This window comes from Mangifera indica, chromosome 2 (genome assembly GCF_011075055.1).
Source record: "Mangifera indica cultivar Alphonso chromosome 2, CATAS_Mindica_2.1, whole genome shotgun sequence".
In the NCBI taxonomy this organism is placed as follows: Eukaryota; Viridiplantae; Streptophyta; class Magnoliopsida; order Sapindales; family Anacardiaceae; genus Mangifera; species Mangifera indica.
In genome coordinates, this window is record NC_058138.1 from 7,738,537 (window position 1) to 7,756,738 (window position 18,202).

Genomic DNA, 18,202 nt, shown 5'->3' on the forward strand with positions numbered 1-18,202 from the left:
CGGTCATCGAAAAGTAAGAAAATCGTCGGAAATCTGGTTGACAGTGGGATGATAGTGGACAGTGGGGCAGTGGGCGATTTTTCTTTAGATTTACACTAGGACAGTGGAAAATATGAAAATTTGCCTTGTTTATATATAGGGGTAGTTTCGACATTTCACAAAAATTGGGCATTTTTGCTTTAATATGAATTTTTTGGACAATCTCGCTTAAACCCCCTTACTTTTGCCTATTTTTTATAATTTCCCAAGATTAAACCTGTCTAAATAATAGGAGTGTGTGAATGATAATATCCATTAGAGGGGTGGGCTGTCCTTATTGGGCCGGATCACCATCTTCGGCCCGTTGAAGTACCAATGTTTCTGATCTCTCTTTCGCAATCGCAAATAGCTTCCGTCTTCGGCAGTATCAAACAAAGAGCATGTCAATGGCTTCGTCTCTGTTCAAAGCCCTAATCGGATCGTCTAATCGTCCATTAAAGGCTAGAAATCTGAGTTCAGTCAGCGCTGTCATCAGCAACCATACCGCTAAATGGATGCAGGTAATTTTGTCATTACCCGATAATTGAGTTATTGTTCTTATAATTTTTACCAGTTTTTTTCTAGAAAAGAAATCTGATTTGACAATTGATAATATTTTTATGTTAATTTGGGGAAATTGTTTAAGAATTCGTTGCTTCTCGACGGTTTTTGGAAATTGTTAGTTCTAGGTTTAATTACAGATTTAGAGTAAATTAGTTTTGGGGTTCGTTTGGGAGTGTTGTTGTAGAGATGGCTTTAAGTAGTCTTGGATAAAAGTTATTTTCTTTAAAAGCACGTTGTGGAAAAGCTCTTGTGAAATGCTTATTCAAAGGCTATTTCAGCTGTGTATCTGAAACCTGTTTAAAAAGTACTTTGTGGAACTGCACTACATAGTGAAGAGTTTCTCTATTGCTTGTATAAATAGTGAGGTTGTTTAATCCAATGGTACGATTAGAAGGAAATGCATCACAAGAATAATGGATTATGTAAGAATGGTGACTTTTAGACTATACACACACACAAACCCCTTTCTAAATGATCATTATAATCCCATTAGTAGCTTAGATACATTATGAAATGTCTTTGTCAAGTTTCCAGCTAGCATTCCCTTACGCAAAAAGAGGAAGCCCTTGGTCTTTGCATATGTAGAGATAAGTTCTTTCTCATGTTTTGGAAGTGTGACCAAAATTCCAAATTCCTAACTGATGAGTTCACTCCACCCCCTTATGTTCAAGTGTGAGACTCCTTCGAACTTTCCTTGTGCTAAAGAATGAGATACTTGCTTTAGATTTGAAGAACTATGTTTAGCTAAGAGAGACAAAGCGATGTCTTCTTTATCTTCTCTCTTCAATGCTTTAATATCTTATATACCATCTTGCTATCAGTTATTTTGATTTCATTTTGCATGCAATTGTGATGGCACTGACTGCACAATCATGCATATATTTCCTTTACCAATTTGTTTCACTGTATTTTTGACATTGATTAGGCTCATGAAATTTGTCATTATCTGCATTTTGAGTGAAAAAGCAGTTATTCTGATCCAATTAGTAATTGAGATGTCAAAGTTGATGAAAATATGTTTGTAGCATTAGCTCACTTTTATATTACTTTTGAAGTGCTACTTATTTGATCAAAATCTAATATACCAGAAATGTTAGGTAACATGCTATTTGATTTTAGGAATTGGTAAAATGATCACATTTGAGGGGCTATAATGTAAAAGGACCACTTCCTCACTCCCTTTTTTGCATTGACTATGTAGTTAGGTTTAGAACCAAAATACCCTCACATCTCTCTTCTATTTCTTCTTCCCTTTCTCTGTCCATTCCCTTTTCCATTCATGATAAAACTCTTCAGCTCTCTAAACACAGTCTCTTTTCATTGTTGTCTGAATTTACAACTAGAAAATTCAAGTGTTGGTTGTATTTACCTTTTAGATCTACTGACATAAATGTTGCAAGTTTAATTTACAAAATATAATGTTTATGTTTATTTTAAATGCAAAAAAAATATGATTTGTCTTTAACTAAACCTAAATTGTTCATATAGTAAATGCGGTGTAATTATGCCAATTTTTATAAAGCCTCTTACTGTTTGAAAAAATTAAAAATGTACCTTGCACTAGCTATTAATATTGAGGGTTTTGAACTTTCAGCAGATTCAAACAAATTCAAATATTTCAATAATTGGAAAAATAGCAGTTGACACCCTTTTATTATGTCAAGTATCAGCAAAGTTCCAACTTTTCAAGAATTTCTAGGTCACCTTCAATATTGCCTGTCAACTCTAGGGATATATTTGTAATGTTTATAAACTTTTTGTCAGTACATGATTTAATTTTTTGGAAATATCAATAACAATTTGGGTTTTGTCAACTTACTATGTCTATAAGATATTGTAATGAGTACTTAAGTTTCTTTGCTGTAGATTTAGATAACAATAAAGGGAGAGATTATATTGAGAGGGGTGATAAGTTTTGTCGAAAGGTGGAAAGGAAAGAAGGTTAAGAAGATATAGAAAAGAGTTGTATGAATATTTTTGGTCTAAAGTTAACTCAATGGCTATTATGGTGAGGGTGAGGAAGTGCTCATTTTGTATTATAGCCCCTCAAACATGATCAGTATTATCAAATTTTTTTATTATAATGCATAGGGTAGTGGATTCAATGATACAACTGCCAGACTTTTCCCATGAAGAGGGCAATTTTTGTTAACTTTGAGTCAAGAATAACACACCTTTTTTTCCTTTCTAACTTATAGCAATACAGTAAGTTGATTAAATTTCGGGAGCTTCTTATCTTTCGTTGCCCAATCGATGTATTATTTTGATAATTCTCTTTGAATTTAGAGGAAATCCTTGTGCCATCTTTGTTTTCTTCTCACCAATAATCTTAAGCGTCAAGTAATCTCATCTATGAAAATCCTTGGTGCATTTTTCATTTTTTTCCAGCCCCGATAATTTTTTTATTGTTATTGTGATAACTGTTATTTATACTGTTTCTTGTTTAGGATGTTAGCAAGAAATCACCAATGGAGTTGATCAATGAAGTTCCACCAATTAAGGTGGAAGGCAGGATTGTAGCATGTGAAGGAGGTTAGTTTGTTTATTATTTCATATTGTTTGTTTAAATGGGTGATTTAACTTCATTTCTCTGACCGAGCAATACACATCTGATTGTAGATACCAACCCGGCACTTGGGCACCCAATCGAGTTCATATGCCTTGACCTAAAGGAGCCGGCTGTTTGCAAATATTGTGGTCTACGCTATGTTCAAGATCACCATCACTAGGACATACACAATTGCTAGTGTGAGCCATTGTGATGCCTACTGGATACATGTCCTAATCTGAATTTCTGAGACGGTAATCGTCTGCTGTCAAATGCTGGGGAAGATAAATGTTAACTGAGCAATCAACCGTATTTGTGATTTTCACTTGTTTCAAGTAATTGGCAAAATAAGGACTTTATGTGCTTGATTACCGTCTGCAGCACACAGTTCTATGAATTTCTACTTATTAATCAACTTTTTCTACTCTAATTCCTAAGTAACCCTTGTTTCACATTTCATATATTTCCATTAAGTTGAGATGTCCATCTAGGACTACTGCCATAATCTGTTTGCCGGTAGGGGAGGTTCAAAATAGAGTAATGTTATATGCACAGAATTTGTGCACAAAAAAATTATATAAACTGATAGGACATTTATTTAATGATGATGACATAACTATATTAGCATCAGACAGATGAAAAGATATTATCACATTATTGTCATGTCAATCCGTGTAATTTTTTTGAGTACAAATTCTGTGTATATGATATTATTGGGTCAAAATATGTTTTGCATTCAAGCCACACCCGTAACACTAATGCAAGAAGGCAATAATGAATTACTGAGCTAGGAAAAGTTGAAGTATCCATGTTCGTACAGAGAAGAAAAAAAATCATTGACACAGAAGAGCATAAGCATAAAGAGTAGAGAATAAAGAGGGGAAAAGATATGAAAAACTTTGATGGGGCATTGAAAGAGAACAGATCATGTGAACCCCGAAAAACGAAATTTATTGATGGATGTATAAGTAACTTCATCAGAAGGTAAGGGATACCAAAACTTACCCACAAACAGGGGGAATGAATGATGATAACAGCACAAAGCTCCTCTCAAAAAATTGATAACATAATGCCCAAAACTAAATGGCATGGGCCAACCTAAATTAACTAAAGAGTTATTCAAAAAAATTTTATATATTCGAAATTGACATACTCATTAGACTGTCTTTTCGGCCCCTAGGTAAAACGGTTGAAATATAATGCAAAAAACGTGGTTACACGCTACCTCCACCTGCAGCAGCAAGTTTTCTTCTTTGCTGATGCTCTGCTACTTTATAATCTACAACTTCACGGAAAAGGCTCGGATCTAGCACACAATTCTCACTTCCATAGACAGCTGCTTGGACACTAGCCATCAGTTTTGCAATTTCTCTTCCAGAAAATCCTTCAGTTTTAGCAGCTGCTTCCATTAAGATATCATCAGTCAATCCCTTAATCTCTATCTTCTGCTGTTCACCTTTGAATATTTTGCTGAACACGCCAGATTTTCTTGATCCAGCTTGAGCAATATATTTGTCAAGATAGAGTTTTAGTAGTTTGAATCGTTCATCTTGCCCAGGCAAAGGGAATTCCAGGACTTCGTCAATTCGATCTGCCATGGCTGAATCAAGATCACCAGGGCGGTTAGTGGCAAGTGCAAGCACTATATCCTTGGATTGGTCACCCGTACGGAAAAGGAGAGCATTGAGTGCACTTCTTTGAGCTTCACTCATGTAAGTTTTGTTCCGCCTGCAAAGTGTTAGGTCAACAAAATCAATCATTGGTCAGGGTTATTGCAAATCCTACCGAAAAGACATGCTACATTAACAAATATCAACAATATATAAATTATTGTGAAATTCCATTAACAAATCTCAGAGAGACATTTAGCTATCATTTAGTTGTATCACATTGTATCTTCTGTCCTGGCATTCCAAACCAGTCCAGCTTTGCCCAATGTGTAAGCAATGCTCCTAAAAACCACCCAATTTATACTGTAATATATGAAGTTTTTACTTGTTTTGCCATGAAATTTTCACACAACATAATCGAAGGATGAATATCACTTACTCGCACAAAAAGGCATCCGCTTCATCAATGAACAACAATAAACCACGGTTAGACTTCTTAGCCCAATCAAATAATTGGTGTATCTTGGTAACAGCCTGTGACCCCAGTGGAGCAATATCTCCACCTGTCATCAATGCATAATCTAGTCCCTGCATGTATGGATTAGAAATATATAAATCAGTGACAAAAATAATAAAAGAAAGAAAAAAAAAAACAGTTTAGCACTATTACTCAAAGATTCCTTGAATTTATCAGAAGACAGCATATGAAAGCAAAACAGACAAGAATTGTCCTGACAGTTCATAAATTTCTCCTATCTGGTTTAGATCTCCTTTCTCAACTGTCAAAATTTACAGCACCACCCAAAGCTTGAAATAACAATCCCATATGTATATATCAAACTTGTAATATATATTTACTGGTAAATCACAAACCCATCTTACTTTGTTGAGAAGCGGTGAACTTGGTTGGGGGAGGTAAAGGAGAATAACCAAACATATAAGCCTCTGAACAGAAATTAACTGACAATATCAAAGCATAATGTCGTAAGATCTTACAGATTTACGGGCCAACTCTCTAGCAGCCATTGTTTTTCCTGTTCCTGGAGGGCCATAGAAGAGCATGTTGCGAAATGGTGCATTGTGTGCTTTAGTATTGGCAGTTGCTCCAGCCAGCTGCTCGACTCTTTTCTTAAGAGATGGGTGTAGAATCACATCACCAAATCCGTTTCCATTTTTTGAAGCCATCTCTTTGTTACCACCACGCAGAGAGTTTGCAGCACGTGAAAACAAGCCTGACCAAGGGTATTTTCCCCTAGAAGACTCCCTGATTAGAGATGGTTGTCCCAATATTCTATCCACATATCCCCAAATCACCCTTGCACCTTCTCTGCATTGAAGAAATGATATAGGCTGATGAGATATTAAATCCCATAGTTTGCAAAGCTTCATAATTAGTCACTGAGAGAAGCAAACATGCTAAAAAGTCACATTGGGTACAACAGACATGTACTCTTCCATCCTAAAGCCTATTTTAAGATAGGCTAGATAGCCAAAAAGTAAAATATTGTCTAAATGCACAAAAAACCGTTCATCCAGTGAAAATAAATATTGAGACTTAATAGTCATAGGCATTACACCATCGACACACACACAGCCCACACTTCCATGTTTGTGCAGTTTTACTCCCAAGGTAGAGACTAACATTCCTAAAAAAACATCATAAGATTAGAACAGGGTATCTCTACAACTAAACAGACAGGTCACTTTCTATGATAGCTAAATAAAAGAGTAACCGGGAAGAAGGTTTGGACAGAACCACAGAGATAGGTGACATGCTTTAAAGAATGGCAATTTTTTTTCCACACACAATCCTTCTAACCTCAAGAGATGTAAACTGAACACCAGCCTATCCATGAAACATCTATTAATCATAAAGACTAAAAGATTGAAAATACCAAAAGATTTCCTTACATTCCATGGGTAAAATCCCACATCTACATATTCAAGCATTCAGATGAGAATCCTCAAGTAAGAATTTAATGTTTACCTTGTTGTGTATACTCCTGCTGCCAGAGCAGTCACTCCCCCGACCGCAACAACAAGTTTATTTTGATCAGTTAATATAGCTCGAAGGCCCCCTGCAAAATAGATCCATATAAGCCACTTCTAAAGCATTAATATTAAATACGTAGACTAGATTAACACTATAACAGGATGGTGTGGCCAACATGTTGTCACTAAAGTTAAACTTTTGAATGTGACATCACCAGGTAAAATTAAACAGGTATATTTGATTTCTAATTAAAACTCGACAAGATATTGTAAAGTCACAAAAGGTATTATGTATTAAAAGATCAATTGAATAAGCTTTCTTGAGATAAGGAGTATGCAATTAAATTTATACCCCCAATATGGTCAAAGGTAGTATTTATGGCAGCAATCCATTTCTCTCTTTCTGCATTTGCACGATCTACTAGCATTCTCCTATTGACCTCTTCAGTTAGCTTTGCTTCTTGTGCTCTCCCTTCTGCTTCTGCCATAGCTTTAACCCTGATTGTTTCACGCTCTATCTCAGCCTTTTCCCGTTCTGTCTGCCGCCTTTGCGCTTGAATCTGTTCTTCAGTAGCTCGCCTAGCTTGCTCCTGCCTTATTGATGACTCTTCTTGCATTTTTACAAGTTCTTGGTTTCTTGTTCTTTGGTATTCATTTTCTGCCTGCAAGAAGATGTACCTAATTAATACTTTTCCATAATATAATTATTGCATGAACCTCTCAATATATTCATATGCATGCCTGCATCCTCTTCCTTGCCAGCTCATCCTCATAACGAGCCATCTGGGATTTTGTTTGTGCCTGCTGCTGAGCTAGCTTTTTTTGTTCATCGTATATAACCCTTTGTCTCTCCTGCCAGAAAAAAAGTTAATTATTCAGGTAACAAACATATGCCAATAAAAGAGAGTTTCACAAGTCACATAGCATAGAGAAGCAAGTATATATGTATCAAAAATTCGTCATTCAAAGACCCAGTATTTGACACTGACAAAAGATTTAACAGTGTTTTCATTTTTTCTTATTTTATTCTTCTTACTATCTCATCTTAAGACCTGATAAAAAAGCTCAACTTGCTTAGTGTAAACTAACTCCAATTTCCTATCAAAGCTCAACCCACTTAACTTGAAGAAAGGCAAAAACATTGTCAAAACAACCAGCCAAAGAGGAATTTAACTTAGCAGGTTGGATCAAATACCTGGTGTAACCATCAAGGATATTTTTCAGGTAGATATGATTAAATGAGATGAAATGAGGTTTGCATGCACAGTCACAGTCAGGAGAAGGCACAGCCAACTCAATAAATATTCAGTTTTTCACAATACTGCCAAATTGCTATTAAGACTGCAGATTTTAAATATGCTGAATTGCCATCACAGACTGTAAAACTACTTCACTTGTAGCAGCCTGTTATCTTCCTCTCTCTCTCTATATCCTTAAAATCAAAGAATTATTACCCCTTTAACTTCTGATTTTATTTTCGGTATCTTTCTTCCCAAAGGACCAAAAAAAACTAGTTTACTAGACAATCCTCTCTAACCCAAATAACAAGGACAATATTAGGTTGCATAATTTCTAGTTACTGAAGTGTCAGTTTGCTAGATAATCAACTCAACTCAAATAACAAGGACAATATTAGGTCACATAATTTCTACTCACTAAAGTGTCATGATAGTTGTCAAAGGCGAAAAGAGACAAATTCAGTGACTTTGGAATACTTTTAAGAATAGTTGGAAAATCTCAGAACCATTAAACATTTCTTGACTAAACAAACTGAAATAGAATGATATTGCCAGAGGAGAGGTTAAAATAGTATCTTACTGTTTCAGCTTGAGCTTGCATTGCTTTATATTCTGCAGCCTTTGCAGCTATTTCTGCTTGTCTTGTCTCTTCTTGCCTCATAATAATCTTAAATGCCTTAAAAAAAAAAAAACCACATAACCTTAATATTCGTAGTTTCTACATTTTCCAAGAGAAATACAATCTTAAATGAAGCCAGATGCTGAGATAAGCTTACGCATCATCCAAATTATTCATTATTATAAATCCCTGAACAAATCAACACAAAACGTAAACAAAAATGTAATATTATCATATTTATTCAATTTCAAAATATTCATTTTCCTATATTACAGGATAAAAACATTTTGTAAAACTAGTTAGCACAGTCAAACACCACATACAGGTTACGTTACCGGAAAATGAATAAAACTGGTTAGTACTGCCAGTACCATACATATGAAAAAACATCAGAACCCGGCAATGAAACACAAAAACGAACAGAACCCATTTCAAGAACGTCCCAAATTCAGACCTCTTTGCTATTAGGAGACTTGCTGATCTTCCTCAAGGCCTCGGCGCCTCTCTCCAACGCCTCGGGATCGAAGCCGGCAGAGCTAGTCCTAGGATTATCATTCCTCACCTTCGGAGGCGGAGGCGGAGGCGGAGGCTTGTCCCCGGCCATCGAAGGCTGTGATGAAGGCGCATTTGGAGGCGGATGAGCCTTGCTAGATTGGTTAGTGAGAAATGAGAAGGGAGAGTAGCTGGAAGAGTCATCAGAAAAGGCTGAGCTAGCAGAAGTGGCCGCCGCAAGGGCAGAGATCAACCCTATTGCATAGGTTTTAGACATGACTTGGAGTGAATTTAAGAAGTAAAATTATAATTTTTATTGGGGAAATTTTGGGTTTAAGTGAGGCTCTCCATACAAAGGGAGAAGAAGGTGCAGGGTTTTTGTAGGGTTTGTGTTTTGTGTGCTAGGTTTAATGGTGGCGGTTTTATTATTTGGAAGGTTTGAGACGGTTCGGAAGCGAACCGCTTGGCTTGCTCAACAAGCCAAGGACAATTAAATTTTTAATATTTATTTATTTAAGGATACACTATATCAATTTATTATTATTATTTAAAATAACTTTATTAGAGAGATTTTATAAAAAATTAGTCAATATTATAAAGTCATATGGTCAAAACACTAAATTAAGAGAAATTAAATTAAATATCTCATTTATCCTAAACTAAATAAAAATACCATTTTTTCGACGATATTAAATTTTAAAAATATGTATACTATGTGGATGAAATACACTAGTTTCAACTAAATTTACAATGTTTAATGTCTGGGGTTTTTTGATAATTTACCATATGTTTTGTATAGAAGGTTTAGTTGTCATGCATGAGGGGCAACTTAAAATTTGACTATGTGTAATACATTGGAGTTTATGGATATTTTTTTGTTTTTGGAGGGTGAAGCGAAAATTCTTAAATAATTTCAAGCATACTATACAATATGCTTGAAATCTTGGGTGAAGTAAAAATATTTTACATAATTTATTTTTTTAAATTCTTAAATAATTCAACTATATATTATTACTATTTAAAAATTGATTAAAATATTGAATATTGTTATTTTGGTTAAATATGGAAGAGAAAGGATAACACAACAAATTATATTAGAAAGAGACAAAAAATAGTGAAAATCCAACCAAACACGACATAGGGATTAGTTGAATGATTAAGTAAACGTCTACATTTTGTGGTAAAACATTATCCATCTAACCATGAGACCAAAAATTGCCATCCATAGGATGTCTTAAAATTAAAGTCAATTGTCTCATTGTCCTTTTTTATAAAATGGTTAACTCATTCTTGTATCGGTTACTATTACCTTGAAATCGATGAGTGCATCTTTGATTATTGGTATCGAAGGATATGGATTTGGGAGTAGAGTAACTTGCACACCTTGTGTGTGTGTTTTTTTTTTCCTTTATTTGTTTAGTACTTAATCACTTAACGACATTATGGACGAACGTGGTAATATGTTTTCAGTTGTTTCTCATATTCAAGTGTCCTCTCATGTAGCATCTTCAATTAATTCAAGTGTTTATACATCATATTCAAACCTACCTAGTAGTTGTATCATAGCTTGGAAGGGGTTGCATATAAACTTCTGTAGAAAGACTGTCATTGAGAAAAACATTTTCAACATCCATGTGAAGTAGTCGTCAACGTTTAGCAACAACAATGGCAATGAAATTGCAAACAGAAGTTCGACAAGCTACTAGAGCAAATGTTTCCTCATAATCAATGTCATATTCCTAATCGAACTCTTTTGCTATCAGTTTAGCTTTATATCTTTCATTTGAACCATCCTTCTTGAGCATTGATTTCATAGACCTATTTGCAATCAACAACAAATTTATTTGGAGGTAGACTAACTAAATCCTTAGGATGAGTACTTTTGTAAGATTCTAAATTTCTTCTATCATTACTTTTTACCAGAGAGGGTCAATACTAATCTTGCAATAGGTGTAAGGTTCGTATAAAGACATAATGGTAGAATAACAATAAAATTAACAAAGAAGGAAAGAAGATTCATTAGAAGGAAGTAAAGACTCAAAAGAAGGTAAAATTAAAGGGTCCACAAACAAGGTAGATGCATTAAGAAAGTTCACAAGTTGTGTAACTGCTAGTGAATTATGGTGTTAAAGCAACATACTTGCAACAACATAGCAATTTTTATATCAAATTTAATAACAACACAATATTTATTCATAATCACTCACAGACACCCGTTTATAAGGCATATTATGCATAAGGGGTTTTAGAGTAACTTATTCCAATTGTCGGCTTTTTTGCCTTTAATTGGTATAATGATGTGGGTAACACTTGCATGTGCAGACCAATTCCAAAGTATCTACATGAGGCAACTGATGTGTTAAGAAGCAATGAATGGCTTTAGGGGCTAGTAGGACTCATCTTAGAATAAATATAGGAGAGTATATAAAAGTTACTCACCATTCTAAGGGTTATACAAATATATCCAAAACTCTAAGAGAGTGTAGTTTAGGGTATTTTTTGATTACTCTAATAATATATATTTTATTACTGATATTATCTTATATGATTTGTCAAGTTATAAATGTATCTAGTAATCTTCTATTATTAAGAGGTTTTTAGTTTCGAGTTACTAAAGATGACTTTAGTAATCTATCTTTTATTACTTATATTACTTTGTTTGGTTTGTTAGAAATAAAATATTATAGTAATATTCTATTACTAATGTTGATACGGTAGGTAATATAGTTACCACTTTCACTTTAAATATTAAAATATTACCAAAGTAAGCTTGATTTTATTATAATTATATTCTTATTTATTAATTTTTTAGGACAAAAATAATTTCATTTTCAATTAATATAAAAAATATTTTAGAATAATTATATTTAAGGGCATTTAAGTAAAATAATTTACTATCAAATTTTATTACCTCTAACCAAATACAATAATTATTTATACCTATTAAATTTTATCAAATTAGTAATAATTTATATACAATAATCTTTCAAGTAATTTATGTAATTTTTAAATTTTGATAATAAAAGATTATTCAAATCAAACTCCCCTTAAAGGTGAATTGAAGGGTAATATAAAGTGTATCAAAATAATATTAATTTCGTTATAATTTTTTTTAATTATTAAATTAAAAAAACCCTTGTTTTTAATTAAGATAAGAACAAAAGATTGAAATGATAAAGAATGTGCTGAAAATTATAGGTGAAGAAGAAGATGCAAAAAATGTCATGCATGTATGTAAAACAAGAGTCAAAGCATAATTAAGTCATATAAGAGAAACATGAAATTTTTACCTACTCTTTTACCTCCTACAGAGATATAAGATGATGGATTAAGCTTCTCACATGAAGAACCTCTAAAAGAGTATACCTTCCAAGCCAAATCTTAGAGAGAGGGGAGAGCTTTTAGTTTGGTTTTTGTTAAAGAAAGTAAAGTGCAAGAATGCTTTTATTAGTTTAAAATGAACTAAAATGCACTTTATATAATGGTGACCCATTTTACAAATTCAAAATTCTTATTTTGCCTAATAAATTCATAATTTGAAATCTTACCATGCATGTATATCAAATATATATCTTACCCACCTTAATTTCATCTCACTAACATTTTAAGTTTTGAAATGTTATTTTTACACCTATATAATATTTTATATGATTTCATTATACTTCCAAAAGTACTAGCTATCCTTGGATAATTAATCCTCACTTTAGAAAGCTTAGTTTATTAGTGTCATCCTTTAGGTTTACCATGACGTAGCCATGAGTCCTTTTTTGGATAATCTAAAACTACACCAGAAACTCAACGACTATGGTAAACATCTAGAATGTGTCACCCTTAAACCATGATTAAAAAAAATATTCCATCGAACCTAATATCTCTGATCGTATATTTCATTTAGGTAATATATTTTAGTTATCTAATCTAACTCGATTTTAGACTAATAAATTGTCAAAATCCTAAATTCGATTATTTATGAATCATTGTATTAAATATTCAAAATATGTTATAACAAGCATCCTTTGTATGACTTGCATTATACTTTAGCCAGAGATTCACTTTTTAATATTTATCGATGTTCACTTTAGAACTTATATTCGGATCGAATTAACAAATATTCAGAACCCAATACTTTCTGAGTCAACGAATCATATATCGATCATTATTCTTCTCCATATACAAATAACACATGACCAATATGATTTGTCTTATGAGATGTGATTAACCCCACATGTATACATCACATGAATCACACATATCTGTATCGGATCTGACCATGACATCTCAGGTCTCCTTTACCTCCTACAGAGATATAGGATGATGGATTAAGCTTCTGACTTGAAGAACATCTAAAAGAGTATACCTTCCAAGCCAAATCTTAGAGAGAGCGGAGAGCTTTTAGTTTGTTTTTTATTAAAGAAAGTAAAGTGCAAGAATGCTTTTGTTAGTTTAAAATGAACTAAAATGCACTTTATATAATGGTGACCCATTTTACAAATTCAAAATTCCTATTTTGTGCAATAAATTCATAATTTGAAATCTTACCATGCATGTATATCAAATATATATCTTACCCACTTTAATTTCATCTCACTAACATCTTAAGTTTTGAAATGTTATTTTTACACCTATATAATATTTTATATGATTTTCATTATACTTCCAAAAGTACTAGCTATCCTTGGATAATTAATCCTCACTTTAGAAAGCTTAGTTTATTAGTGTGATCCTTTAAGTTCACCGTGACGTAGCCATGAGTCCTTTTTCGGATAATCTAAAAGTACACCAAAAACTCAATGACTATGGTAAACATCTAGAATGTGTCATCACCCTTAAACCATGATTAAAAAAAAAATACTGTATCGAACCTAATATCTCTGATCGTATATTTCATTTAGGTAATATCATTTATTTATCTAATCTAGATCGATTTTGGACTAATAGATTGCCAAAATCCTAAATTCGATTATTTATGAATCATTGATTTAAATATTCAGAATATGTCATAATAAACATCCTTTGTATGACTTGCATTATACTTTAGCCAGAGATTTGATTTTTAATATTTATCGATGTTCACTTTAGAACTTATATTTTGATCGAATTAACAAATATTCAGAACCCGATACTTTTTGAGTCAACGAATCACATCTTGACCATTATTCTTCTCCATGTACAAATAACACATGACCAATATGATTTGTCTTACGAGATGTGATTAACCCCGCATGTATACATCATATGAATCACACATATTTGTATCGGATCTGACCATGACATCTCAGGTCTCCTTTACCTCCCATAGAGATATAGGGTAATGGATTAAGCTTCTCACTTGAAGAAACTCTAAAAGAGTATACCTTCCAAGCCAAATCTTAGAAAGAGGGGAGAGCTTTTAGTTTGTTTTTTGTTAAAGAAAGTAAAGTGCAAGAATGCTTTTGTTAGTTTAGAATGAACTAAAATGCACTTTATATAATGGTGACCCATTTTACAAATTCAAAATTCTTATTTTGTGCAATAAATTCATAATTTGAAATCTTACCATGCATGTATATCAAATATATATCTCACCCATCTTAATTTCATCTCACTAACATCTTAAGTTTTGAAATATTATTTTTACACCTATATAATATTTTATATGATTTCCATTATACTTCCAAAAGTACTAGCTATCCTTGGATAATTAATCCTTACTTTAGAAAGCTTAGTTTATTAGTGTGATCCTTTAAGTTCACCATGACGTAGCCATGAGTCCTTTTTCGGATAATCTAAAAGTACACCAGAAACTCAACGATTATGGTAAACACCTAGAATGTGTCATCACCCTTAAGCCATGATTAAAAAAAAATACTCTATCAAGCCTAATATCTCTGATCGTATATTTCATTTAGGTAATATCTTTTATTTATCTAATCTAGATCGATTTTGGACTAATAGATTGTCAAAATCCTAAATTCGATTATTTATGAATCATTTATTTAAATATTCAGAATATGTCATAACAAACATCCTTTGTATGACTTGCATTATACTTTAGCCAGAAATTCGATTTTTAATATTTATCGATGTTCACTTTAGAACTTATATTCGGATCGAATTAACAAACATTCAGAACCCGATACTTTTTGAGTCAACGAATCACATCTTGACCATTATTCTTCTCAATATACAAATAACACATGACTAATATGATTTGTCTTACGAGATGTGATTAACCCCGCATGTATACATCATATGAATCACACATATCTGTATCGGATCTGACCATGACATCCGAGGTCTCCTTTACCTCCCATAGAGATATAAGGTGATGGATTAAGCTTCTCACTTGAAGAACCTCTAAAAGAGTATACCTTCCAAGCCAAATCTTAGAGAGAGGGGAGAGCTTTTAGTTTGTTTTTTGTTAAAGAAAGTAAAGTGCAAGAATGCTTTTGTTAGTTTAAAATGAACTAAAATGCACTTTATATAATGGTGACCCATTTTACAAATTCAAAATTCTTATTTTGCGCAATAAATTCATAATTTGAAATCTTACCATGCATGTATATCAAATATATATCTTACCGACCTTAATTTCATCTCACTAACATCTTAAGTTTTGAAATGTTATTTTTACACCTATATAATATTTTATATGATTTTCATTATACTTTCAAAAGTACTAGCTATCCGTGGATAATTAATCCTCACTTTAGAAAGCTTAGTTTATTAGTGCGATCCTTTAGGTTCACCATGACGCAGCCATAAGTCCTTTTTCGGATAATCTAAAAGTACACCAGAAACTCAACGACTATGATAAACATCTAGAATGTGTCATCACCCTTAAACCATGATAAAAAAAAATACTCTATCGAGCCTAATATCTCTGATTGTATATTTCATTTAGGTAATATCTTTTATTTATCTAATCTAGATCGATTTTGGACTAATAGATTGTCAAAATCCTAAATTCGATTATTTATGAATCATTGATTTAAATATTCAGAATATGTCATAACAAACATCCTTTGTATGACTTGCATTATACTTTAGCCAGAGATTCGATTTTTAATATTTACCGATGTTCACTTTAGAACTTATATTCAGATCGAGTTAACAAATATTCAGAACCCGATACTTTTTGAGTCAATGAATCACATCTTGACCATTATTCTTCTCCATATACAAATAACACATGACCAATATGATTTGTCTTGCGAGATGTGATTAACCCCGTATGTATACATCACATGAATCACACATATCTGTATCGGATCTGACCATGACATCTCAGGTCAAAAGATTACTTCGTACATTAGTATGACCTTACAATAAGTCATTGACATGATTTAATGACCATATGACTTATTGTTATTCGGTAATGTTTGAAAAATAGTTCTCTAATTATTAATCCATACCAAAACCGTAATGACATGACCATCGTCGTCACCCTCAGTAATGACATCTCATGACATCCATCAAAGGTATTCGATATGTCTGTTATGTGATATAATCACCCAAGTTATGTCGCATTCGAAGGGAACATTTCAACAACTTAGTTTGTATATTAAATGAGTCATCTAGATAGTTCACATACATACTTTATATCATTGCAAATAAAGAAAACAACTTATATGTATGAATAAAAAGACTACTTCTTTTATTAATAATTCACATAAATGTACATACAAGATTAAAATACCTTCAAAACCGACAACACTAATGGTTTATAGGGCATACACTAATAAAACTCCACTTGCACTAGAGTCATTCGTTAGTATATCACATACCTTTCTTCTTAAGATGATGGTCTAACTGTTTTAGTGTCATTGCCTTAGTCAAGGGGTCAGCTACATTTTCTACTGACAGTGTCTTCTGTATTATTATCTTTCTAGTTCCAAGGAATTCTCTCAAAATATGATACTTCCTCTGAATATGTTTGGAATCTTAATGCGCCTTTGGTTCTTTTGCCATGCAATATCACCGGTATTATTACAAAATATGGTTATCGGATAAGCCATGTTTAAAACCACACAAGTTTGGATACAAACTTGCATATCCATATAACCTCATTTACAACTTTTGAAGTAGTAATATATTAAGCTTTTATAGTGGAGTCAACTGTAGTTGATTGTTTGAAACTCTTCCAACTAACTGTAACCCCATTACAAATAAAAATAAAAATAAAACTTTCTATTATCAAAATCCTATTGGAAATCAAAGTCTGAGTATCCATTATGTTTAACTTTGAACACCTATAACTCAAAAGAAGATTCTTAGTCCTTTTTAAGTATTTAAGGATTGATTTCACAGTTAACTAATGTTTCTCACCTGGATTGACTTGATATTTACTTGTAACACTTACAGAAAATGTTATATCAGATTTTGTACATAGAATTGTGTACATGAGTCCACCTACAGTTGAAGCAAAAGGCATATTACACATCTATTGTCATTTTTTATTGGTCTTTAGACCTATATCTTTAGAAAGATGAAAACCGTGAGTGAAAGGCAAAAGTCCTCTTTTTGAGTTTTTCATGTTGAACCTTTTCAACAATTTTTCTATGTACAATTTTTGAGATAATCTAATCATTATTTTCATTCTATCTCTATATATACAAATTCTAAGGACATAAGTCACATTTTTTAAGTTTTTCATTGAGAAAGTTCTAGACAACCAGATTTTCACCTCATTCATCATGTCAATGTCATTACCTATTAGTAGTATGTCATCTACATACAATATGAGATATGTAATAGCATGATTCTTAACCTATTTGTAAACATAGGGTTCATCCAAATTTTTTTCAAAACCAAATAATTTGATTATTTCATCGAATCAGATGTTTTAGCTTCTGGAAGCTTGCTTCAATCTATAAATAGATCAATGCAACTTGCATACCTTATGTCTTTTAGATGTGGATACAAAACCTATAAGTTGTTTCATATATATACTTTCCTCAATGAATCCATTGAGGAACATGGTCTTGATATCTATCTGCCAAATTTCATAATCATGGTATGCTGAGATAGCTAGCGTTATTCAGATGGATTTAATCATAGCTATTGATGAAAAAGTTTCCTTACAATCCAACCCTTGTTTCTGAGTATAACCATTCACTACTAGCTGAGCTTTATAGGTCTC

General features: G+C 32.6%; 2 protein-coding genes across 2 annotated transcripts; one reads left to right on the plus strand and one right to left on the minus strand.

Moving 5' to 3' along the window:
• The first annotated feature begins 369 nt into the window (after nt 1–369).
• On the plus strand, nt 370–3,560 carry LOC123200899 (NADH dehydrogenase [ubiquinone] iron-sulfur protein 6, mitochondrial-like). Its single transcript, XM_044616281.1, has 3 exons — nt 370–539; nt 3,030–3,114; nt 3,202–3,560. The coding sequence occupies exons 1-3, from the start codon at nt 420–422 to the stop codon at nt 3,309–3,311; spliced, it is 315 nt and encodes a 104-aa protein (XP_044472216.1). The 5' UTR covers nt 370–419; the 3' UTR covers nt 3,312–3,560.
• Nucleotides 3,561–4,060: 500 nt separating this feature from the next.
• LOC123196610 (ATPase family AAA domain-containing protein 3-like) lies at nt 4,061–9,480 on the minus strand. The gene is made up of 8 exons (XM_044610664.1): nt 9,044–9,480; nt 8,551–8,646; nt 7,474–7,584; nt 7,085–7,394; nt 6,728–6,818; nt 5,737–6,067; nt 5,180–5,328; nt 4,061–4,858 (listed from the first exon to the last, which is right to left on the minus strand). Exons 1-8 carry the CDS (start codon nt 9,356–9,358, stop codon nt 4,345–4,347), a joined length of 1,917 nt encoding a protein of 638 aa, XP_044466599.1. The 5' UTR covers nt 9,359–9,480; the 3' UTR covers nt 4,061–4,344.
• Nucleotides 9,481–18,202: the final 8,722 nt, after the last annotated feature.